Below are 26,995 nucleotides of genomic sequence, written 5' to 3'. Positions count from 1 at the left end.
TAATTCAAATCCCTTTATTTCTTATGGGAAAAATCGCTTCGACTTATGATATTTTGACTTACGATCCGTCTCAGGGAATGGATTAGCATCGTAAGTCGAGGCCCCATTGTACTTACTTTGGAACTGATTTATTAATTTTATTATTTCAAAGCTGTAGATCACTGAACTGTGGTGACAAAATCGAACACAACAAGCATGGTGTTGTGTGGACAGGGATTAAACCCGTCCACTCGTGCTGGAGTTGTGCTGCCAATAACATGAATAATTTCTCAAATGGCAGATATCTATCTTATTACAGTATATTTTTGGTTTTATTTAGTTTAGTTTAATTAGGATAATAAAGAGTTATTAAAACACCAGTTTTAGAAATGCTTTATTAATGTGAAACGTTCAAAGTCATGGGTCACTGAACTATGACAACACAGACGAAAGTGAGGGAAACCTCACTGTAAAGTGAGGTTTACTGTACAGTATTCCCTTATCTGTCAACCCCTCACTCGTCTTGTTTCATCACAGAAAATGTATATAAGAAGATTTCAACACATTAGCTAGCTATTCACGCTTCAGCCTTTAAATTAATTTACAAAGATTCGTGTGCCACAAATTGGTGAATGAAAATCATTGAAACTCAGTCGTTCACTTGTGTGGACCACTCTGGCTGGTGTTTGGTTAATATGCGTCACTTCTTATGGACCATTCTGGCTGGTGTTTGGTTCATATGATTCACTTGTTGTGTGGTTCACTTGTGTGATCCAACTTGTCTTATGAAGGAATTATTAATTGTAATCTGTGATAGAATGAGACAGTTTTCCACCACTCTGTGAACTCTGTCCCAACATCGTAAGCTTGTGGACCACTTGTGGTCCACTTGTGTGGTCCACTTGTCTGGTCCATTTGTGTGATCCATTTGTGTGATCCAACTTGTCATATGTAGGAATTATTAATTGTAATCTGTGATAGGATGTGAAAGTTTTCCACCAGTCTGTGAACTCTGTCTCGACGTCGTAAGCAAATCCGAACATCCCCCGCTTCAGCGAACCATTGTTCGTCGAACCGGATAAGTAAACCCGGCCTGAAAAGTGTGCGAACTAGCCGGAGATTCGTTGAATCGGGGTACGTTGAATCGAGGTTGTACTGTATTTCACAAAACTTGACATACATCTCATTCACTTCCTTGCCTAGCAACAAGTTGAGAGAGATTATACCTGTGTGTGTTTACGAATTTGTATATATATATATATATATATATATATATATATATATATATATATATATATATATATATATATATATATATATATATATATGTCGTACCTAGTAGCCAGAACTCACTTTTTGGCCTACTATGCAAGGCCCGATTTGCCTAATAAGCCAAGTTTTCATGAATTAATATATTTTCTCTAATTTTTTTCTTATGAAATGATAAAGCTACCCATTTCATTATGTATGAGGTCAATTTTTTTTTTATTGGAGTTAAAATTAACGTAGATATATGACCGAACCTAACCAACCCTACCAAACCTAACCTAACCTATCTCTATAGGTTAGGTTAGGTTAGGTAGCCGAAAAAGTTAGGTTAGGTTAGGTTAGGTATGTTAGGTAGTCGAAAAACAATTAATTCATGAAAACTTGGCTTATTAGGCAAATTGGGCCTTGCATAGTAGGCTGAGAAGTGTGTTCTGGCTACTAGGTACGATATATATATATATATATATATATATATATATATATATATATATATATACATATATATATATATATATATATATATATATATATATATATATATATATATATATATATATATATATATATATATATATTAGTATATTTTGGTAGTAGTCTTTCCTGTAGACATATATTATTAAATATGACCGAAAAAGTAAGATTAATAATTCTAACACGAATTTTCTCGATCTTTCGTACGTTTCTTTTCACTGTTGGTGGTAATTCAAAAATCAATTCTCCAAAATTCATTTTTATTTCTAGTCTGACGCGACACTTGAGCGCGTTTTGTAAAACTTATTACATTTTCAAAGACTTTAGTTTACACATACACAACTGAATAGAACTTACACATCTTCGATTTGTTTATATCTACATTTGAGTGAGGTGGATGGGGTGAGGTGGTATTAATAGGGTATTAAATTCATAAACACAAGACAGAACACGAAACAATGGGTATTGAATGGAAGTGATAGTAGAAAGCCTATCGGTCCATATTTCTTGATGCTTCTATATTGGAGCGGAGTCTTGAGGTGGGTAGAATATAGATGTGCATTAATTGGCTGTTGAATTGCTGGTGTTGACTTCTTAATGTGTAGTGCCTCGCAGACGTCAAGAGACTTCAGCCTGAAGTCTCCAAAGGAATTTGTTGACTTACTGCGGGGCACACGGGCCACAGGGATAAGAGCCTCGTTGGACGTAGAATCACTGTTTACCAACGTACCTGTGGACGAGACAATCGGGATGATAGCCGACAGAGTGTATTGTGATCCGGCCTGTACTCCTCTTGACATACCAGAAAATATTCTAAGGAAACTACTCCAAGCTTGTACTAAAGAGGCACCCTTCTTGAGCCCGGATGGGCACATGTATAAGCAAGTAGGTGGGGTCGCCATGGGTTCTCCCCTAGGTGTCCTGTTTGCAAACTTCTACATGGGTACCATCGAGCAAAAAGTCTTAGTCGACATGAACTTGAAACCGGCCATATATTGCAGATATGTTGGCGACATTTTTACACAGGTACCTGATGTCAGACATTTGCAGGAGCTGAAGGAGGCATTTGAGCAGAGTTCCGTGCTGCGTTTCACTTACGAGATGGAAAAGGATGGGAAGCTGCCCTTTCTAGATGTAACAGTCATGGAAAAGAGAGGAGGTTTCCACACTGCAGTCTACACTAAGGAAACGAGCATAGGAATGTGCCTAAATGCCAACAGCGACTGCCCAGACAGGTACAAGAAGAGTGTTGTTAACGCTTATGTCGACCATACTCTCAGCCACAGCTCAGAATGGAAGCAAGTCGACGAAGAACTCTGTAGGGTAAGGCAGGTCCTAGTCAACAACGGCTTCTCCAATGGTTTCGTCGAAGACATCATAAGAAGGAAAGTGAAACGCCATGCAACCTCTGAAGAGACAACTAACACAACACCTATACCCCCTATTAGACTATTTTACAGGAACTTCTTTTCCACAGCTCATAAAACGGAGGAAAGGGTCCTGAAAGATATTGTTAATAGAAACGTTATCCCTACAGACAAAAATCAGAGGATACAACTGACGATTTACTATAAAACCAGAAAAACGGCCAGCCTACTCATGAGAAACCCTCCAGACACAAAGCAGAACGCTTTAAAAGAGACCGTCGTCGTCTATGCCTTCAAATGCCCTCTTGGGGACTGTAAGCTCCAAAAAACCCAGTATATAGGCAAGACAACAACATCTCTTTCTAGGCGTTTAACGATGCATAAGCAACAGGGCTCTATTAAGGAACATATAATCTTTTCCCACAACCAAACCATCGCCAGAGAAATCCTAGTAAACAACACAGAAATCATCGATAGATACAGCGATAACAGGCGGCTTGACGTTTGCGAGGCACTACACATCAAGAAGTCAACACCAGCAATCAACAGCCAATTAATGCACAACTATATTCTACCCACCTCAAGACTCCGCTCCAATATAGAAGCATCAAGAAATATGGACCAATAGGCTTTCTACAATCACTTCTATTCAATACCCATTGTTTCATGTTCTGTCTTGTGTTGATGAAATTAATACCTTATTAAATACCACCTCACCCCATCCACCTCACTCAAATGTAGATATAAACAAAATCGGAGATGTGTAAGTTCTATTCAGTTGTGTATGTGTTAACTAAAGTCTTTGAAAATGTAATAAGTTTTACGAAACGCGCTCAAGTGTCGCGTCAGACTAGAAATAAAAATGAATTTTGGAGAATTGATTTTTGAATTACCTCCAATAGTGAAAAGAAATGTACGAAAGATTGAGAAAATTCGTGTTAAAATTATTAATCTTACTTTTTCGGTCATATTTAATAATCTATGTCTACAGGAAAGACTGCTACCAAAATATACTACTATATATATATATATATATATATATATATATATATATATATATATATATATATATATATATATATATATATATATATATATATATATATATATAATATATATACATATATATATATACACACACACACACACACTTTAAAAGTTTTACAACATAATGTATCACATTTAACTCAACCATCACCTATATAATGAAGTGAAAGTGATGATGTTTTGGTCCGTCCTGGAACCTTGTCATGCCGTGTCTTATGAAGTGTGAGTGAAAGTCACTACAAGGCCTGAGGGAAGGCGAGCCGAAAGGAAGTGAGCAATTGATGGACACAAAAAGCATGAGAATAAGAAACTGTTGTCATGTTCTCCTATTAGCTGGGTTTTCATGCTTTACTTCTCTGATTACTCCTCGTCTCCTTGCTGCACACCCTCCATCTTGCCTTATATTAACTCACTCACTCTCTCTTTTATTTTGTCACACATGTTAGGGGGGAGCCAGTCGGCCGAGCGGACAGCACGCGGGACTTGTGATCCTGTGGTCCAGGGTTCAATCCCAGGCGCTGGCGAGAAACAATGGGCAGAGTTTCTTTCACCCTATGCCCCTGTTACCTAGCAGTAAAATTGGTACCTGGGTGTTAGTCAGCTGTCACGGGCTGCTTCCTGGGGGTGTAGGCCTGGTCGAGGACCGGGCCGCGGGGACACAAAAGCCCCGAAATCATCTCAAGATAACCTCAAGATCTCAAGATAGGGGTTCAGGATATTGATCAAAACCTTGACGCTTGCATTTTGTGTATTCACTTAGTATTCACCTAGTTGTTTGCGGGAGTTGAGCTTTGCTCCTTCGGCCCGCCTCTCAACTGTTTACTAACTACTTTTTTTTTTCCACACCACACACACACATACACACCCCCCAGGAAGCAGCCCGTGACAGCTGACTAACTCCTAGGTACCTATTTACTGCTAGGTAACTGGGGCATTCAGGGTGAAAGAAACTTTGCCCATTTGTTTCTGCCTGGTGCGGGAATCGAACCGGCGCCACAGAATTACGAGTCCTGCTCGCTATCCACCAGGCTACCAGGCCCGGTATGTGCTTGCCTATCAGTGACGAGGGAGGGAGATCTAGCTCTTTATGCCCTGACTTCTAGCTGTTTATTCCTCATGTGATAATTATTGTCTCAAAATTAACATTTTCATTTTTTTGTTTTAGTTGTCGATGAAATGGCTTCAACTGCCTTACTTCAATACATTCCATGTGTCAACTACCCATGTTCAGGTTGGGTTATATGCTTCAACCACATTATTGTGACTCACTCTCTATAATATACTGTACTACATTTTTCAGGTAAAGCAGAAAAATATTAAGAGGGAAGATATAACAAGTCTTTTACAAGGACTGTTCCGTGATGTACATTGCCAGTCACAGATCCAGTCTGATAGAAGAAACGTCTACACCTTTCTTAAATATTGTCTAGTGGACAAATTAGAAGGCAAGTAATTTCCTAAGTACTGTATGATAACCTTTGTGTAGTTACAGGATGAGATTTATATATGTGGTGTCCCATTTTCCCTAAAATGGCATAGGATCTGGATGTGCCCTTGAACTTTCATTTCCTAGGGTTTCCGGGGCTGGGAAGAAAATTCCAAGGATGTCCTTGGTTGCTCTTCAACCCTGATTGATCTCTGGTTACCTCTGAAGAATGGTATTCTCTTAACCCTTAACCAACACAAATCATTCATATATGATTTGAGTAACTGTCACAAAACGGCGCAAATCATATATATATGATTTATATTTATAATCATATAAATATGCAAATCATATATATATATGATTTGCATATTTAAAATAGTTAAAATAGTCCTACGCACACATAGAGCTCACATCTGCTTCCTCAGACCACCAGTAACCATTCCCCATCTTGAAAAAAAATCCAGAGTCCCTCACTTTCGTTCTAGGGCCTTTGTAAGAAAATGATGACCATTGCTTGGCAACATCACCATCCAGTATCTGAATGTTTAGGGCAGCCACAGAGGAGACACTAAACTTTTAGCAACAGCAAATGAGTGATTACCATGTATATATTTGAGGCAAAATGTGTGCTATGTGCAATTTTAAGATTTAGGCTTAAAATATATTTATACATGTACAATGGGGCCTCGACTTACGATGCTAATCCGTTCCCAGAGACGGATCGTAAGTCGAAATATCGTAAGTCGAAGCGATTTTTCCCTAAAGAAATAAAGGGAATTGAAATAATCCATTCCCCACCCTCCAAAATATTAACATACAAATACATTTTATACTGAATACAATGTTTTTCTGGGGGGAGCCCCTACGGCTCCCTGGAGCTATCTATGGCTGATATGGATACCCTAACTATTTTGCATCAGTCGATGTGGGTGGAGTTCTAGGCCTACCGGGGACCACGAGCCAGAACCTGGCCCCCTCAGAGAGGCACGGGGAGCAATGGCCCATAGAAATGCACATGTGATTTGGAGCATTCTATATCTGCCATCGACCGGGACAGGCACCCAGAAAGGTAAGCGCCACAAAACAAACCCCTATTCTGGTTAACAACAAAAATCGACAAACGATTGGATAGAACTCCCCCAGGAAAACGAACTAACAAGCATGACGTCACACGAGCCGCGCCTCATGTCTGGGCAGCTCCCCCCTCCCCGGGAGGGGGAAGGGGGAGCCCCAGACCCCCGCCCCAGTTCCTCGGCTGATGGGATAATGCACGGTCGTGTGGCTCCAGCTCCGGTCTTGTCTCAGTGCTGTGACTTGTTTGCAGTGCTGCTCTTACGGTAGTCGTGTGAGCTGGGAGTAGTATTCTCAGGTACTCGGGCTGCATGTGCTTAGGGTCACCTTCCCTGAGTGACCTGTAAGTACCGCCCTTGGGGCTTGGGGTTGCCTTCCACAAGTCACCTTGGGTCTACTTCTGTTGGCTTTTCGCTGCTTGGCGTTTGGCCGCCCCGAGTGTTTGGGGGTTTTCCTCCCTTGTTTGCCTTGGGGTAAGTGGTAGTTATAGCACTGGTGGGGCGCAGGGTACTGCGTAGCTAGTTTTCACCTATGACAGTGGCCGGCTCTGTTCCCTCTGGGTACGTTGTCCACTTGTGTGGTTTTTCTTTTATATTTGTTTTTGCCTGGTAGGGGGGTCTGCCTTGTGTTCCCCCCCCCCCTTATATTAGGGTCGTTTGTGTGGTGGCACCCCCTGCTTCGCCCTCACGGGTGGACACATCCCGTGGGTTCAGCTTTAGCAGTTTGCTTGGTAGTTTGGGGCGCCGGTTAGCAGTGCCCTGCCTGGGATAACCCTTAGCAGACCCAGTCTAGGGGCCCTGGGAAACTCCCTGGGGGCTCTCGGGTCCGATAGTGGAGACCCTTGCGCCCCCTCTCGCTTTGTGCGAGTTGAGGGTTGCTCTGTCCCTTTGTCTCAGGGTGACTCTCCTTGTTTTTGTGTCCGTCATGCTGCCTGTTGGGTCGGTGACACATTCGACCCTGAGTCCTGCGAGCTTTGTTGCTTGTTCGTGACTCCATTCACCCAGTCTGCTGATGAATTCCCGTGGGTGCAGGCAGCTCGCGCGTTGCAGGGTAGGTTGTTGCAACGCGCTCAGGTTTGTCGCTTCCTTGGACGCCCCGATGCTGCCCCGCTTGTGTGGGGACCCAGACTTGGGGGTTTTGGTCGCTTCGGCCTTGGTTCTTCTACGCCCCCTTGTTTTTCCCCCTCCTGCTTCCGGCCCCTACGCATCTGTAGGCTTCGGGGTCGGGGCGGGGTTAGAGGTTCTGAGACTTGGGCAGTTTCGGGGGTTGCCCCGTCCGGGGTAGCTGCGGAGGCATTCGAGTCTGTTCCTCCGGCCGATGCTCCGGGGTCTGACCAGTGGGCCCCTTCTCTTCCAGCTCTCTCGGCTGCCCCGGCTTTTTCTTGTGGGGCGGGGCTTTGGAGGTCAACTCGGCCCCGGGGCCTGGTGTAGTGGCTCCTGGGGTTGGGGAGGAGCGGCCTTGGGGGCCTTGGGCTCCATTGCCCCGCCTGGATTCCGTCCTTCTGAGCGGGGCTTACTGTTGCGAGGAGTGGGGTTTTCTTTCCCCCCTCTGCGTACGATTTGGGCTTGGGTTCTGCTCCTCCCCGGGTTCAGTTCCGTGTCCCTGTGGTTTCTTCGGTTCCGTCTTCCGGAGGTTTTCGGCTACACGCATCTCTTCGCGTGCGGTGTGGTTGGCCTTTGCGGCTTACCTCCTGCATGTCCCAGAGTTTGTCTCCATACTGGTTCCTTCTGTTCTGGACAATTTGGGCTCCTTTATAGCCGTTTGGGCTCCTTAGTAACCGTTTGCGCTCCTTTGTAGCCGTTTGCGCTCCTTTGTAGCCGTTTTGGGCTCCTTGTCGCCGTTTTGGGCTCCTTGTAGCTCCTTGTAGTCTAACCTTGCTTGAGTTCGGGGCCCCGCTTCCACCTTGTTCCACAGTGCAACGGTGGGGGTGCCTGTTCAGTGGTACGTTTTCCTGTGTCGAGGGTGTTTTGTGCTCACCTCCTTGTGCTTGCAGGATTGGGTTCTGGCTCTTTGGTTCCACCTCTTCCCTGTCGTTTGCCTGTCGAGCGGATTCTGTGCTTCATGGGCACTCTCGTCTCTGCTCTTGGGGCTGTGTATGGGGTCAGCCCAAGTTGGGCTGCCTAATGTGTTCCTTCGATTGCCTATTACACTGCACACGTTTCTTCTACTGTCCCTGTGGCTCAGTTGGGTGCTCGGTTTCCGCCTGTGTCCCCTTGTGTGCCACTCGTGTACGATTTATCTATCTTCTCTGTTGCTTCCTCGGGGAGTGTGGTGACGTTTTGCTGCGGTTTTGGTACTGCAGCTGCGTGGCATTATGTTCGGCACTTCCGTGCTCCCTCTGGGGCCCTCCTTCCTTGCTGGTCTTGCTGTGCCGGGCCTGGTTTTTCCATGTTCCTTGGATTCTCTGTCTCGTCCTCGCCTCGTTGTGCTGGCTGGGGATGAGCTTGGGGTCTTCGTCTCGCCCTTTGCCTATCCTCCATTTCCGTTCAAGTTCCAGAGCCTAGTGGGCTCCCTTTCTTGGTGTTTTTCACGACTGCCCCGGAGTTTTTCTTGACACTGGGGCTTTGAGGGGACAGCTCGGCCCCGGGGCCTGCAGGGTGGGTTCCCGGGGCTGGGGTGGGGCTAACGTGAGGGGCCTTAGGCCCCGTTGGTCCCCACCGGGGTATTTCTACCTCTCTGGGCAGGGCTTGCAGTTTTGTGGTGTGGGGTTTTTCCGTTCCCCCTCTCCGCACGTGCTTTGTGGGCGTCGGCCCTTCCTTGGGCTCGGTTTCCTTGTCTATTGTGCCCGTTGCTTCCGTCCTGTCGGTGGGTGCTTTTCTACTGTCTTCGCCCCTTTTTCTGGGACGGGCCTTCTCCGTCATGTCCCCCTCTTCTTGGGGTTTCTGCATGACTTTTGGTCTCAGGTGCGACGGGGTTTTTGTGCCTTCGTCCTTTGTGTTTGCTTCTTTTGGTTGTTGTTCTTTTGTACATATCTCTTCTCTTCGCGCTGTCTCGGCACTACTCGTTTTCCTGGGGGCGATTTTGCTCCTCTTAATGAGTCTTCGCTCCTGCCCTTCTGCAGGATGTTGGTGCGGGGCGGCTCCTTATGTGGGTTCTTTCCCTGTCGGCTGCACTTGTGGATGTGGACTTGCACGCTTGTGGCATTTTGGTTTTGGTCCTGCGTTTTCTTTTTCCTCCTGGGGCTGTCATAGGATTGGCTTACGGAGGATGTAGAGGCGCTTGGGGGCGTTCCTGGGTCTGGCACCTTGGCTTCTGCTGCTAGCTTTCAGTATCAATGTTCCTTCTGTGCCGTTTCGCAGGCTGTCTCGTGCATTGTTTCACCTCCGGCCTGCTTATGCACTGCCTGTGCCTCCCTGGTCTTTGGACAGGGTACTCTCCTGTTTTTCTTCTCCTTGGTGGTTGTGGCTCCTTGGGGTCAGGTTTGCTTTGCCTCGGCTCTTTTTTTTTTTTTTTTTTTTTTTTTTTTTTGTATGTTGGCATTGGCCTCTGGGGGTCGTGTGGCAGAGCTTCATACTCTTCTCAGGCGCAGTGGTTTTTGGCTCCTATGGTCGTGGTCATGGGTTTCTTCGTCTGCGGCCGTTCTCCCTTTTTCTGGCGAATGTTGTGTCTGCTGCTTTCCGGAGGGGTCCTTGGGTTGTTGTCTCGACTTCGTGTTGAGGAGTGGTTCACCGACCGCCTCCCGGGTGTGTCCCCCTGTTTTCTTTGGTAGTCTTTGGTGAAGTAGCTCCGGGGAGCCGTAGGGGCTCCCTCCAGAAAACCAGCGTTGAATGTAATGAAAGTCCCGGAGGCTCCCGGGCACCCTCCCGCCCTCCGATCGGCGTTTTTTTCGCGGTTTTGATATCCAGCCTCAGAACTGGGGCGGGGATTGCCGGCGCGGGGGTCTGGGGCTTGCCCTTCCCCCTCCCGGGGAGGGGGAAGGGGGGAGCTGCGCAGACATGCGGCGCGGTTCGTGTGACGTCATGCTTGTTAGTTCGTTTTCCTGGGGGAGTTCTGTCCACTCGTTTGTCGATTTTTGTTGTTAACCAGAATAGGGGTTTGTTTTGTGGCGCTTACCTTTCTGGGTGCCTGTCCCGGTCGATGGCAGATACAGAATGCTCCAAATCACATGTGCATTTCTATGGGCCATTGCTCCCCGTGGCTCTCTGAGGGGGCCAGGTTCTGGCTCGTGGTCCCCGGTAGGCCTAGAACTCCACCCACATCGACTGATGCAAAATAGTTAGGGTATCCATATCAGCCATGGATAGCTCCGGGTAGCTTCCGGGACTCACCCAGAAAATGGCGTTTCATTACATTCAACGCTGGTTTTTTTCTAACTACAATACAGTACCAAAGTTCATCTTACCTTTATGGAGGGCTCTTGATGGTGTATGGAAGATGGTGATGAGGGGGGAGGAGGAGAGTTGTTACTGTTTGGAAGGGGAGTCCCCTGCCATTATCACATCAGGCAGTGATGTTTTCTCTGGGGTACTCTCTCTCCTACGTTTTGCCTGAATACCACTAGGACCTGGTTGTGGTTCAGTGCTTGTTTGTCTCACTACAAATTTGTCAAGAGACATTTGTTTTTCCCTTCGTTTTAACATTTGTCTGTAATGATGCATCACAGTGTCATTGAATAGGTTAATTAAGGCAACGGCCTGCTGCAGCTTGATTTGGGTGAGTCGTTTCAGCAAAGGTTTGCAATTCTTCCCATACTGCACACATTTTCTTAATTGTTGAGGAAGAGACATTCTGTACTCTTGTTTCTGCTCTATGGTCATCCTTACATGGGTTTTCGTATGTTGAGTCTTACCACTGACTTCCCTGGGACTCATAGCATGATATATAATAATTACTTTAATGTTCAAAATGCAAAAAATCGCCACAAAAGCGGAATTTCTTATAGACGCGATCGTCACTAAGCGGGCAGCTGTAGTAAACCGAGGCAGGTCGGCCGCGTGACTGGGAACCACGGGCTTGGTCGACCCGAACGTGTACCAACAAATATCGGAAGTCAACGACACCATCGGATGTCGAGTCGCATTTTTCGATGAAATTTACATCGTAACTCGAAATTATCGTAAGTAGGGGCAATCGTATGTCGAGGTGCCACTACATTATTATGAATAAGTATGTGGGTGTCTTTATATCTTTCCTTGTATATCCATACATACTTATATTTTCAAAGTTTTACATAATAGACAGTAACTTTGACATACAAATACAACCTGTTATCATGAAAAGACTAAATTAATAAATTGAGAAACAATGAAAATAAATCAACAAAGTTATTCCTATGCGGCACCTCAACTAAAAATATGCAACTTCTCCAGGCCACTACAGCTAAACCACAAGAGCTAGACACTTTTTATTTGGATTTTTGTGCTTCCTGAAGGCTAATTAACAATGTCACAAGAAAAAATTATTTTTTCAGAACAATTTTTTACTTGAGCGCCCGGGGGATGATTGCTATTTAACGCAGGCGATGAGTCACAATAACGTGGCTGAAGTATGTTGACCAGACCACACACTAGAAGTTGAAGGGACGACGACGTTTCGGTCCGTCCTGGACCATTCTCAATTCGATTGATTCACTATTGATTGATTCTCATCGACTTGAGAATGGTCCAGGACGGACCGAAACGTCGTCGTTCCTTCAACTTCTAGTGTGTGGTCTGGTCAACATTGCTATTTAACAGTTAGCGGTTTAAGGGTTAAGGCAGAGGGTTTGTTATACCCCCCCTTCTATGCTATGAGATGAATTTGTAGTAGCTACACCAAAGGGTTGTATCAGCTACATCAGCCATGTTAGCAAGTACTGTACCATCATGGTTTGCCAGCAAGATAAACAAGCTCAATAGAAATCCTCCAAAACACGCATTTGCACACTACCTATCGACAAGCAGCATTTGTCTGAGCTGAGCCAGTGGAGGATTATATTAGGCTGCGAGAGCACAGCATCCTCACCAAATCATCACTGCCAGTATCACCGCAGAGTAGACGAGCAAGACCACCAGTACCACCAGAGAGTAGACAGGAGCAACACCACCAGTACCACCAGAGAGTAGACAGGAGCAACACCACCAGTACCACCAGAGAGTAGACTAGAGCAACACCACCAGTACCACCAGAGAGTAGACAGGAGCAACACCACCAGTACCACCAGAGAGTACCACCGCAGAGTAGACGAGCAACACCACCAGTACCACCAGAGAGTAGACAGGAGCAACACCACCAGTACCACCAGAGAGTAGACAGGAGCAACACCACCAGTACCACCAGAGAGTAGACAGGAGCAACACCACCAGTACCACCAGAGAGTAGACAGGAGCAACACCACCAGTACCACCAGAGAGTAGACAGGAGCAACACCACCAGTACCACCAGAGAGTAGACAGGAGCAACACCACCAGTACCACCAGAGAGTAGACAGGAGCAACACCACCAGTACCACCAGAGAGTAGACATGAGCAACACCACCAGTACCACCAGAGAGTAGACAGGAGCAACACCACCAGTACCACCAGAGAGTAGACAGGAGCAACACCACCAGTACCACCAGAGAGTAGACAGGAGCAACACCACCAGTACCACCAGAGAGTAGACAGGAGCAACACCACCAGTACCACCAGAGAGTAGACAGGAGCAACACCACCAGTACCACCAGAGAGTAGACAGGAGCAACACCACCAGTACCACCAGAGAGTAGACAGGAGCAACACCACCAGTACCACCAGAGAGTAGACAGGAGCAACACCACCAGAGAGTAGACAGGAGCAACACCACCAGTACCACCAGAGAGTAGACAGGAGCAACACCACCAGAGAGTAGACAGGAGCAACACCACCAGTACCACCAGAGAGTAGACAGGAGCAACACCACCAGTACCACCAGAGAGTAGACAGGAGCAACACCACCAGTACCACCAGAGAGTAGACAGGAGCAACACCACCAGTACCACCAGAGAGTAGACAGGAGCAACACCACCAGTACCACCAGAGAGTAGACGAGCAACACCACCAGTACCACCAGAGAGTAGACAGGAGCAACACCACCAGTACCACCAGAGAGTAGACAGGAGCAACACCACCAGAGAGTAGACAGGAGCAACACCACCAGTACCACCAGAGAGTAGACAGGAGCAACACCACCAGTACCACCAGAGAGTAGACAGGAGCAACACCACCAGTACCACCAGAGAGTAGACAGGAGCAACACCACCAGTACCACCAGAGAGTAGATGAGCAACACCACCAGTACCACCAGAGAGTAGACAGGAGCAACACCACCAGTACCACCAGAGAGTAGACAGGAGCAACACCACCAGTACCACCAGAGAGTAGACAGGAGCAACACCACCAGTACCACCAGAGAGTAGACAGGAGCAACACCACCAGTACCACCAGAGAGTAGACAGGAGCAACACCACCAGTACCACCAGAGAGTAGACAGGAGCAACACCACCAGTACCACCGCAGAACAAACAAGGCCACCACCACCTATGACCTGGTTTGGCACAGTCGTCTCACCAGATGGCCTTAGCCTAAAGCCGCACTCTGCTACCAGCCGTGATTTTACTTTTTTATTTCTTTTTACCAGCCATGGCCTGACTTAACTGTCACCTGACCTCAGGCTTACCTTAAGACTTGCCCCGTCACGATGCCGTCATGTCATACATCAACCAATGTAACCATTACAGTATAGCAAGTATACGTACTGTTAATCATATTGTGTATTTGCTGTCCTGTTTACTTAAAAAAGTTTACTTAAAATTTACTTAAAAGAGTTTAGACAACCTCAAGTCTTAATCAAATCATCTATGGTACTGATTATTTTGTGGCTTCTTCCCATGGTTGCTTCCTGGATTCACTTGGAATCCTTGGAGGCATCCTATGGACAGTTTCTGTATACATTCTTTTGTTTCAATTCCTCCTTCAGATCAGGATCACAGCCTTGATAGACCCTTCTTCCTTTGAGTTTGGGGTCTACTGCTGTTTATGGTTGCATTATGTGGTCCTTGACTTGTTTTGGCTTGTGGTCAACCCTCTGTTTACCATTGAGCCTTACTGTGACCCTTGTTAACTCAAACACTTTAGTTGCCTGAGGTCAGTAAGGTCCTTTAGGTGTTCTAGGATTGTGCTGTTTTTGAGCAGCTCGAGGCTTGACTGTTTGCTCCATTTTTGCCGAGGTGTGGGTATGTGCCAACTGCATGTTCAGTTGCCTATGCTTTCTGAGCCTGTTATCATGGTATATCACAGCACCCATTCTCAATTGGCCACCGTTTTGGGCTGTGGTGGAGCTGTTCTCTGACCATCTCTGGGGTGTCCTGGTTGCCTTGTCAGCTGTGCCCAAGTTGCTCACTCCTCTGCTTCAAAAGGTGGGGAAGGCATTCTATTTAACTTGTTTATCTTGCCAATGGGTCATGCTGCTCCATGCTTTAGATTCGACTCTGTCCTTGTCCCGCTTGTCCTCCTCCTCCTCTCGGACTAGTGATGTTCATGCATCTTGGTATGCTGTCTTTGGGAATATGTCTTGGGTAAATATTCAGGCTTGAGTTTTTGCTCCTTGTTACCTAGTGAGTGCCTGGTCCACACTGGGCATGTTACCAGGTGAGTGCCTGGTCCACACTGGGCATGTTACCAGGTGAGTGCCTGGTCCACACTGGGCATGTTACCAGGTGAGTGCCTGGTCCACACTGGGCATGTTACCAGGTGAGTGCCTGGTCCACACTGGGCATGTTACCTAGTGAGTGCCTGGTCCACACTGGGCATGTTACCAGGTGAGTGCCTGGTCCACACTGGGCATGTTACCTAGTGAGTGCCTGGTCCACACTGGGCATGTTACCTAGTGAGTGCCTGGTCCACACTGGGCATGTTACCTAGTGAGTGCCTGGTCCACACTGGGCATGTTACCAGGTGAGTGCCTGGTCCACACTGGGCATGTTACCAGGTGAGTGCCTGGTCCACACTGGGCATGTTACCTAGTGAGTGCCTGGTCCACACTGGGCATGTTACCTAGTGAGTGCCTGGTCCACACTGGGCATGTTACCAGGTGAGTGCCTGGTCCACACTGGGCATGTTACCAGGTGAGTGCCTGGTCCACACTGGGCATGTTACCTAGTGAGTGCCTGGTCCACACTGGGCATGTTACCTAGTGAGTGCCTGGTCCACACTGGGCATGTTACCAGGTGAGTGCCTGGTCCACACTGGGCATGTTACCAGGTGAGTGCCTGGTCCACACTGGGCATGTTACCAGGTGAGTGCCTGGTCCACACTGGGCATGTTACCTAGTGAGTGCCTGGTCCACACTGGGCATGTTACCTAGTGAGTACCTGGTCCACACTGGGCATGTTACCAGGTGAGTGCCTGGTCCACACTGGGCATGTTACCTAGTGAGTGCCTGGTCCACACTGGGCATGTTACCAGGTGAGTGCCTGGTCCACACTGGGCATGTTACCAGGTGAGTGCCTGGTCCACACTGGGCATGTTACCTAGTGAGTGCCTGGTCCACACTGGGCATGTTACCAGGTGAGTGCCTGGTCCACACTGGGCATGTTACCTGGTGAGTGCCTGGTCCACACTGGGCATGTTACCAGGTGAGTGCCTGGTCCACACTGGGCATGTTACCAGGTGAGTGCCTGGTCCACACTGGGCATGTTACCTAGTGAGTGCCTGGTCCACACTGGGCATGTTACCTAGTGAGTGCCTGGTCCACACTGGGCATGTTACCAGGTGAGTGCCTGGTCCACACTGGGCATGTTACCAGGTGAGTGCCTGGTCCACACTGGGCATGTTACCTAGTGAGTGCCTGGTCCACACTGGGCATGTTACCAGGTGAGTGCCTGGTCCACACTGGGCATGTTACCAGGTGAGTGCCTGGTCCACACTGGGCATGTTACCTAGTGAGTGCCTGGTCCACACTGGGCATGTTACCTAGTGAGTACCTGGTCCACACTGGGCATGTTACCAGGTGAGTGCCTGGTCCACACTGGGCATGTTACCTAGTGAGTGCCTGGTCCACACTGGGCATGTTACCAGGTGAGTGCCTGGTCCACACTGGGCATGTTACCTAGTGAGTGCCTGGTCCACACTGGGCATGTTACCAGGTGAGTGCCTGGTCCACACTGGGCATGTTACCAGGTGAGTGCCTGGTCCACACTGGGCATGTTACCTAGTGAGTGCCTGGTCCACACTGGGCATGTTACCTAGTGAGTGCCTGGTCCACACTGGGCATGTTACCAGGTGAGTGCCTGGTCCACACTGGGCATGTTACCAGGTGAGTGCCTGGTCCACACTGGGCATGTTACCTAGTGAGTGCCTGGTCCACACTGGGCATGTTACCTAGTGAGTGCCTGGTCCACACTGGGCATGTTACCTAGTGAGTACCTGGTCCACACTGGGCATGTTACCAGGTGAGTGCCTGGTCCACACTGGGCATGTTACCTAGTGAGTGCCTGGTCCACACTGGGCATGTTACCAGGTGAGTGCCTGGTCCACACTGGGCATGTTACCAGGTGAGTGCCTGGTCCACACTGGGCATGTTACCTAGTGAGTGCCTGGTCCACACTGGGCATGTTACCTAGTGAGTACCTGGTCCACACTGGGCATGTTACCAGGTGAGTGCCTGGTCCACACTGGGCATGTTACCTAGTGAGTGCCTGGTCCACACTGGGCATGTTACCAGGTGAGTGCCTGGTCCACACTGGGCATGTTACCTAGTGAGTGCCTGGTCCACACTGGGCATGTTACCTAGTGAGTACCTGGTCCACACTGGGCATGTTACCTGGTGAGTGCCTGGTCCACACTGGGCATGTTACCTAGTGAGTACCTGGTCCACACTGGGCATGTTACCAGGTGAGTGCCTGGTCCACACTGGGCATGTTACCTAGTGAGTGCCTGGTCCACACTGGGCATGTTACCAGGTGAGTGCCTGGTCCACACTGGGCATGTTACCTAGTGAGTGCCTGGTCCACACTGGGCATGTTACCAGGTGAGTGCCTGGTCCACACTGGGCATGTTACCAGGTGAGTGCCTGGTCCACACTGGGCATGTTACCTAGTGAGTGCCTGGTCCACACTGGGCATGTTACCAGGTGAGTGTGCCTGACTTCTGACTAAGGTGGCTCACTGACTGATCAATGAGCTTTCAGTGCTGCCAAAAATTGATCGATTAAGGTAATATTCAGGAACGAGGCCACCAAAGAGGACTTCTTAGTAAAGAAGAGCAAACGACAAAATTTAATGGAATTCAGAAAAGTATTCCTTCAGAAGGACATGACCAGAGATGAGGTAAGGTGTGCAGCAGATGCAAGGAAAAGGTGCAGGGAAAGGGAAGGTAGCCAGGGAACTACAGCCTCCAACCCAGCAATCCCAGAGGGAAGTGGGGAAACACAAACCAGCAATTCAGGAACCCCAGAGAGAACTGCAACACCCCCGACCTGCCACCCCATAGGAGCCCCTAGCCCCCCACCCGAAGCTCCCCACTCCTTTCCCCCTACACAATGCCTGCCATGCCACCTAAGTCCTCCCTCCTCACCTCAAGTACCCCCTCCCCCTGCCTCCCCATCCCCTGGTCTTCTTTCTGTCCCAAGCAGGCCTAGGCAAGATCTAAGCCCTCCATCCCCCACCCCACCTCTCTCTAAACCCCTGTTAACTATTCCACAGGAGGATGAGCCTACCCAAATAGCCCTGCTCATGGAACAGCTTCCTACTCCAGTGGGGAGTGTGTGTGATAATGGATATAGGAAAGTGAGCTTCAACGTAATGTACTCGAACATCGATTAGATTACAAATAAAGTAAGTGAATTGGCCGAAAGGGCACAGGAAGAAAACCCAGATGTAATACGACTCTCAGAAATGAAATTGTCAGGCATCATAACAAATGCCGTGTTTCCACAGGACTACTATAGAGTAAGGAAAGAGAGGAAAGGGAGAGGAGGAGGAGGAGGAGTGGCCCTGCTGATAAGGAAGGACTGGAGTTTTGAAGAGAGAGAGATTCTGAGCTGTGAAGGATTCAGAGACTATATAACAGGAACTATGACAATTGGTGGACCTAAGATAAAAGTAGCAGTCATTTACAACCCTCCATTAAAAGACAAAACCCAGAAAGGAGTACGATAGAAACAACATGGCAACCATTAACATAATAGAACCACATGGAGGTGCAGGTACATGGAGAGCTAAACTTTTGGATGTGACAGCAAGAAACTTTCTGAGCCAACATGACAAGAGAACCACAAGAATGAGAGGCAACGATGAACCAGTTAAACTCAACCTGATATTCACCATAAATAAGTCAGACATAAGGGAAGTAAAATTTGAAGCCCCCATGGGAATTAGTGACCACAGCATACTGACATTTGATTATCTGGTGGAGGTAGGGATTACCTATCCAACGAAGGAATCAGAAAGGCTGGCTTACTGAAGAGGAATATATGACGAGGTGAGGAACTTCCTAGTGGGAATGCCATGGGAAACAGAACTCAGAAAAAAGACTGTACAAGATATGATGGACTACATCACCCAGAACTGCCAAGAAGCTGCAGACAGGATTATTCCGTCCTAAAAGGAGAAAAATTAAAACCAACAGAAAAATCCATAGTTCAATCAGGAATGTAAGGTAGCGAAGCAATTGAGTACAAGAACATGGAGAAACTACAGAAATAACAGAACACCAGAGAGCAGGGAGAGATACCAGAGTGCCTGGAATGAGTACCTCAGAGTGAGGAGAAAAGCAGAGAGACTATGAAAATGACATCGCAAGTAAAGCTAAGACCTATCCAAAACTGCTCCACAGTCACATCAGGAGGAAAACAGCAGTGAAGAAACAAGTGATGAAACTAAGAAAACGGGAGAACAGATACACAAGAATGACGAGGAGGTGTGTGAAGAACTCAACAAGAGATTCACAATAGTCTTCACAATAGAGCAAGGCGAAGCCCCTGTACTAAGAGAGGAGGTGGTATACCAAGCAACCTTGGAGGAATTTGAGCTTACCAGTGATGACGGCAAAAAGAATCTGTTGGAGCTGAATGTGACGAAGGCTGTTGGACCTGACAACAGCCAGGTCCAACAGAATTTTAGTATCTCACCAGGGATACTAAAAGAGGGTGCAGAAGCACTTTGTGTGTCACTGTATATGGTGTATAACAAGTCACTGGAAAGCTGGAAGGCAGCTAATGTAGTCCCAATATATAAAAAAGGTGACAGGAAAGAGGTATTGAACTACAGGCCAGTTTCCCTAACTTGTATACCATACAAGGTGATGGAGAAGATCGTGAGGAAACGGCCCGTAGAACATCTGGTGAAAAGGGAGCTATGTAACACACCACCAACATGGGTTCAGGGATGGTAAATCGTGCCTCACATGCTAATAGAATTTTATGACCTGCGACAAAAATTAGGCAAGAAAGAAAAGGGTGGGCAGACTCCATTTTCTTACACTGTCAAAAAGTCTTTGACACACTACCCTATAAAAGGCTGTTACAAAAGTTGGAAAAACAGGCAGGAGTGAAAGGTAAGGTGCTCCATTTGATAAGGAAATATCTGAGCAATAGGAAACAGTAAGTAACTCTGAGGAGGGAAGACATCAGAGTGGCAAGATGTCACCACCGGAGTCCCACAGGGACTTTGACCCATCCTGTTTCTGATACGTATATGTAAACGATCTTCCATAGGGTATAGACTCATTCCTCTCAATGCTTGCTGATTATGCAAAAATTATGAGAAGAATCAAGACAGATGGAGATAGACAGAGACTACAGGATGACCTGGACAAACAGGAGAAATGGTCTAGAAAATGGCTACTAAAGTATTAACTCATGAAAGTGTAAAGTAATGAAATTAGGTGACGGGAGCAGAAGACCAAACACGGTACCATCTGGGAGGTGAAATCTTGCAAGAGTCAGAGAGAAAAATCTGGGGGGTATATATCACACTGAACCTGTCCCCCAGAAACCCACATCAAAAGAATATCATCAGCGGCATATGCTAGATTAGCCAACTTAAGAACTGCCTTAAGAAAATTGTGTAGGGAATCATTCAGAACCTTGTACACCACTTATGTCAGACCACTCCTGGAGTATGCAGTTCCAGCCTGGAGTCCATACCTAGTTAAACACAAGACAAAGTTAGGGAACATCCAGAGGTATGCCACCAGATTATTCCCAGAACTGAGAGGTATGAGCTACGAGGAAAGGCTACGGGAGCTAAACTTCACATCCCTGGAAGACAGAAGAGGAAGGAGAGACATAATCACCACCTACAAAATTCTCAGAGGAATTCCAGGGTGGACCAAACTATTTAGCATGGGTGGAAACTTAGCACTCAAATGAGTCACAGAGATGTTAGAAAGAATTTTTCCAGTGTCAGAGTAGTTAACAAATGGAATGCATTAGGCAGTGATGTGGTGGAGGCTGACTCCATACACAGTTTCAAATGTAGATTTGATAGAGCCCAGTAGGCTCAGGAGTCTGTACACCAGTTGATTGACAGTTGAGGGATGGGAGCAAATAGCCAAAGTTCAACCCTCGTAAGCACAACTAAGTGAGTACAATTAGGCGAGTACTACACTTTCTCATTCTTATCTCAGATATTGACAAAAATACTAGTCACAGCTTCGTGACATCCTTTGCAGATGATAAAAAAATCAGCATGAAAATTTCCACTGTTGTAGACACTGACAAACTGCAAGCTGATATAAATATCAATCAGATGAGTTTGAGAAACTCATCTGATTGATATTGATTTGAGAAACATCAGAGAAAAGTTGAGTTTTATTGTCTCCATTTATTGTTGATGGTAGTAAGCTACCGTATTAACACCACTGGCTTATATTTGAGGTATTTTCTGGGGGAAGCCCTTTGGCTCCCTGGAGCTATCCAGGCTGAAATGAATATATTAGACTTTGGCATCAGTGTGAATGGAGTTCTAGGCCTACCAGGAACCATGAGCCAGAACCTGGCCCCCTATGAGAGGCACGAGGAGCAATGGACTATAAAAATGCACGTGGTTATGGAGCATTCTGTATCTGCCATCGACAGGGTCAGGCACCCAAAAAGGTAAGCTCCCCAAAATATATCCCCTATTCTGGTTGAAACTACTACTGAAGTCAAACGAGTGGACAGAACTCCTCAAATAAAAACGAGCAAACGAGTTTGACGTCACCACATGCTGTGCCGCCGTCCCTGGGAGGGGGGGAAGGGAGAGGCCCAGACCCCTCGCGCCCGCTACCCACACCCCAGTTCTTCGGCTGATGTGAATGGCAATGGTCGTGTGACTCTGGCTCCTGACTTCTGTACCATGCTCTGTGCCTTGTGGTGTGGTGCGAGTTCTTCTCTGGTGGTGCGTGAGCTGGGAGTAATCTCACAAGTACTCGGGTTGCATGCTCCTAGGGTCACCTTCCCTAGGTGCCCTGTAAGTACTACACTTGGGGCTTGGAACCACCTTCCACAAGTCACCTTGGGTTCTACCTCTGCTTGGTATTTTGCTGTTTGGTGATTGACCGCCTTTAGTGTGCTAGGGTGTTTCCTGTACCCTTGTTTGCCTTTTGGAAGGGGGTAGTTTGCACTGGTAGGGTCACGGGGTACTGCACAGCTAGTTATCACCTCTCATAGTGGCCGGCCCTGTTCCGCCTGGGCATGTTGTCCTCTTGTTGGTTTTCTTTTGTTTTTGTTTCCCTGCCTGATGGGGGTCTGCCCCTTGTGTTAGGGTTGTTACCATTTGGCTAGGTAGCCCATTTACCTCCACTAGGTCCCCGTGAGTGGACACATCCCGGGGGTGTAGCTTTTAGTGGATCTCTTGGCAGTCTTGAGCGCCTATTAGCAGTACCCAGCCTGGGCTTCCCTTAGTGATACCAGTCTAAGCGCCCTGGGAATTCCCGCGGGGGGCACATGGGGTCCGATGGATGCGACCCCTGGGTCCCCTCTCGCTTTATGCGAGTTTGAGGGTTGCTCTGTCCCCTTGTCTCAGGGTTACTCATCGTTTTTGCCTCCATCATGCTGCCTGTTGGGTCGGTGACACCTTCGACCCAGAGTCCTGCGAGTTTTGTTGCTTGTTAGTGACTCGGTTCACCCAGTCCACTGATGATTTTCTTCCGGTGCAGGCAGCTCAGGCATGGCATGCCAGGTTTAAGTTGTTGCCACGCGCTAGGTTGATTGCTGTCCCGGAAGCCCCGAGGCTGCCCCGTTTTGGTTATAAGGACACTGACTTGGGGGTGGTAGTCGCCTCGACTGTTCATTCCGCATCCCTCATCCTTTCCCTACTGTGGTTATTCCCCCTCCCCTCCCCGCTTCCAGCTCTAAAGCGTCTGATGGCATCAGGGTCTGAGCAGTGTTTAGCTGGTTTTGAGACTCGGGCAGTTTCGGAGGATTCCCCTTCTGGGGTGGTGACAGAGGCATTTGAGTCGGTTCCTCCTGCCAAGGCACCTGGGTCTGACCAGTGAGTATCTTTCCTTCTTTTCTTTTCGGCTGCTCCAGCTTTTTCTTTTGAGACCGGGGCTTTGGAGGACGACTCGGCCCTGGGTCCTAATGTGGAGATTCCCCGGGGCTGGGGAGGGGTTGACTTGGGGGCCTTGCGCCCCATTGGACCCCACTTGGGTTTTCTACCCTCAGAGCGGGGCTTGCTGTTACAAGGAATGGGGTGGGGGATTTTCTTCCTTCCCCCATCCCCTCCTCCTTCCTGCCCTCCGCGTATGAGTTGGATTTGGTGTCAGCCCCTCCCCAGGTTCACTTCCGTGTCCCTTCGGGTCCATTGGTCCCGTCCTTTTGGAGGTTTTCGGCTTCCCACATGAGGTGCAGAAAACCATTGTGGCTTACCTCTTGTGCAACCCTATCATGAATATGTCTTCATTTAGGTTTGGGTCTTTGTCTCCCTACTGGGTTCTTTATGAGGTTCCAGAGTCGTCTTGGCTAATGGACTGCCCTGTGTTTTCGTTGGAGACTTGGCATACATTCTGTTGTTTCCGCACACTTGAGTGGTGCAAGGCGCTGATGGTGGTCCAGGTTTACCTGGAGGGCAAGTTTGAGCACCTCAAATGCGTGTTTGTTTGCGCCTGCCCTTCCTAAGGATGTTGGGGTGGTGCAGCTTTATGTGCAGGTTCCCTCCCTTTCGGCTGTACTGGTTGCTGAGGACTTGCGTGACTGTTGGCCTGTTGGCTTCAGTCTTACTGTTCTTTTCCCTCCTGGAGCTGACCTCGGATTGGCTTTGGGAGGATGTGGAGGCATTTGGGGCCGTTCCGCTTTGCATCTTGCGTGTTGGCAGGTGTTGCTCACTTCCTCCTTGGAATCTGCTTGGGCCTTGGCTCTTAAGTTTTCGTCGCCTTTTTGTCCCTTGCTGTTTGCAGATTCTGCAGTTGGGCAGTATTTGCAGGCAACTTCTTTGTGTTGCCGTCCAATGTCGGACTTGTTGGTTCTCTGCGGGGGATGGGTTCTTCCCGGAGGAGTCATACCAGGGCTCAGGGTCCTCTCGTCGTGATAGGCCGGTGATGCCAGTTTTGGGGCCGTCGCCGCCTTCAGACCTATCTTCGTCTGGTTGGCGCTGTGATCCTGTGATCGCTCTGCACGTCGGTCGGGTTCTCGCAAGGGATGTCAGCAATTTTGCGGTTCGCTATTGTGACGGGGGCGATGGAGGGAGGAGGATTGCGCCGTTTGCTCACGCCTGGTCTCATGATTTGTGGGCTTTTCGGGTCGTTTCTGATGTCCTGTGGTGGTGTTGGGTGACTCCTCCTTCAGGGGATTCAGGACTGGTGGGGCAGGCCTCTTCTCCTGCGCTTTGTCGGGTCATCTTGGAGTGGGTACGCTTGGGCATGGTCAAAGTGAAGATGTCTCTCAGGTGGGTTTCCTGTCTGTTTCCAGTCCCGAAACAGGATTGTGCAGACCTGAAGTTCATTCTAGACTTATCACGTCTGAACCCCTTGGGTCTATTGCCCCTACTTTCAGATGACTACTCTGTTCCAGGTCCGGTTTCTTTTGGAGCCGGTTGCTTGGATGGTGTCCCTGGACCTCCAGGATGCGTATTGGTACATCTCGATTCATCCGGGGTTCAGGGACTGGCTTGGTTTTGTTGTGGGGTGTCTCGGTTACCACTTTCGTTGCCTTCCTTTCGGGGTTGAACCTGGCACCTCGCATGTTTACACACTTTACCCGGGTTGTGGTGGCCCGTCTGCATCTGTTAGGGGTTCGGGAGCTGGCCTACCTCAACGACTAGCTGGTGTGGGCTCCCAGCTCGCCATGTTCGTGTTCCTGGTGAACAGTCCCATCTGGTTCCCTCACAGGTTTGGTCTAGGATGGATCTTGTGTGGGACTCTCGGACCCCTTACTTGTCTCTCTCTCCGAAATCTCTGCTTTGGCTTCGGTCCCGCCTTCGCCTGTTTCTGGGGGGGCTCCAAGGTCACTTGGCACTTGCTCGAGGGCTTGTGCAGGAGCCTGAACATTACTGTGATGGTCTACCCGCCAGGTCGAGTTTGGCTTCATCGGCTGTTCTAGTTCCTTCGGGGCTGTCCCTTCCGCCTCTGACGCAATCGCTGGGTTCGGCTTCTGGGGGCCTTACGTTGGCTGCTGCATCGCCGGCTTCCTCTTTGTTTTTTGGGGGATTCAGTGCCTTGGCGCCTACCTGAGCCCTTGCTCAATGGGGTTCACGTACACTTCGTCGCTTGGTTGGGGCTTTGTGACCAGTGTTCACCAAGCCGGCCAGGGGCGGTGGGGTCCGTCCTTCCATCGGGTTCATAGCATGGTGTAGGAGTTCATGATGGTGTGGATATCACTTCGGAGGCTTCGGATCGCTCACGGATTGGTGATCAGGCTCCATTCGGACTGCTCCCCGGTGGTTCATTGCCTGAACTGTGGGGGTTCGATATGATCCTTGGCTCTTTGGGGCTGGTCGCTTCAGGTGACTCATCTGCCGAGTTCTCGGGATTTGGCTCTCCTGTCCGTTTACGTTTGGGGGGTGTCCAACGTCCTGGCGGATGGTGTGTCTCGGTTCATTCACCTGTCCACAGAACGGACGGTCGACGCCGACTCATTCAGTTGGCTCTGCTGGACGTTCGGGCTCCCAGAGGTGAACCTCTTTGCGTCGGCGTGGTCGAGGCGTCTCCCAGTATGTGTGGTGCCCTTCCTCACCTGTGGGGTCGTCGAGGTCGATGCCTTCAGGCAGGACTGTTTGAGGTGGGTTTACCTGTACCTCTTCCTGTTCAGCTGTTGCTCCAGGTCCTGGCTCGCTTGGAGACTTACCAGGGGGTGAGTAGTCCTCTTGGCCCCATGATGGCCGGCCCAGCCTTGGTTTCAGGCACTGCTTACTCTGTTTCCGAACCCAGAGGTCTTCCCATGGCTCCCTCTTTCAGCAGATCGGTCAGTTGCGTGGCTGGTTCGATCTTCTCCTAGAGTCTTCACGTCTGGTCTTTTTCACTCGAATCTATCACCATCTGTATGGTGATCGGGTGGCTTCATTGATGGGGTCCCACCTGTGTGCTTCGTTTCAGCAACAGTATGAAGTTTCCTGGTGGTCCTTCCTTTTCTTTTTGTCACTTTGTAGGTGTACTTCACTTTTTGTTAAGGTTGTCTTGTCTTTTCTCGTGGTTGTTTCAGGATCATCATCTTATGCCGAATACTGTCACCTCGTATCATGCGGTGCTGGCAGAGCCGCTGCAGCTTGCTTTCGGCATTGATGTTACTTCTGTGTCGTTTTGCAAGCTGTCTTGGGCATTGTTTCACCTCTGGCCTGCTCATGCGCCATCTGAGGCATCCTGGTCTGTGATCAGGGTGCTCTCTTATCTCTCTTCCCCTTGGTCTGTAGTGGCTCCTTTTGTTCAGGATTGTTTCTCAAATGCTCTTTTCCTGTTGGCTTTGGCCTCTGGGGGTCAGGTAGCTTCATGCTCTCCTCTGGTGCAGGGGGTTTCTTCTCTTTTGGTTCTGGTGATAGGTTTGTTCATTTCCGGCTGTCTCCTCCTTTTCTGGCGAAGAATAAGGCGGCTGCTTTCCAGAGGGGTTCTTGTTGTTGATGCTTGGTTGGTCAGGCCGGGGGGTGCATCATGTGTTGTGTCCGGTTGTGGCTCTCCGCCGGTTTTTGCAAACAACAGCCTCCGTGACCGGGACGCACCCTGTTTCCCTTCTTCCCTGTTCCAGGGTTCAGCTCTCCCAGGTCGTCCACAGGGTTATTCGGTCCAGCCAGCCTGCAGTCTATCCCCGTGCCCATAATGTTCGTAAGTTTACTGCTCTTGCTGCCGTCTTTGGTAACATGTCTTTGGCTGACATTCGGGTGCGGGGTTTTTGGCAGTCAAACAGGGTCCTGGTTGCGCGCTACCTGGTCAGTGTTCCGGGCCTCGTCGGGCTTATATCGGTTCGGGTTGGTTGTTGCAGCCAGTTGTCTCGACTTTGCATTGAGGAGCGAGTGCCG

General features: G+C 48.6%; 1 protein-coding gene across 2 annotated transcripts in view; it reads left to right on the top strand.

Moving 5' to 3' along the window:
• Positions 1-26,995, top strand: part of Mms19 (MMS19 nucleotide excision repair protein) — a 231,306-nt gene that overhangs the window by 30,791 nt on the left and 173,520 nt on the right. For both annotated transcript variants that reach the window (XM_069322871.1, XM_069322820.1), the window contains exon 3: positions 5,434-5,578. In XM_069322871.1, coding sequence (XP_069178972.1) covers positions 5,434-5,578 — 145 coding nt within the window. The remainder of the gene's footprint in view (positions 1-5,433; positions 5,579-26,995) is intronic.

Source organism: Procambarus clarkii, chromosome 1 (assembly GCF_040958095.1).
Source record: "Procambarus clarkii isolate CNS0578487 chromosome 1, FALCON_Pclarkii_2.0, whole genome shotgun sequence".
In the NCBI taxonomy this organism is placed as follows: domain Eukaryota; kingdom Metazoa; phylum Arthropoda; class Malacostraca; order Decapoda; family Cambaridae; genus Procambarus; species Procambarus clarkii.
This window is presented reverse-complemented; position numbering and strand designations above follow the sequence as displayed.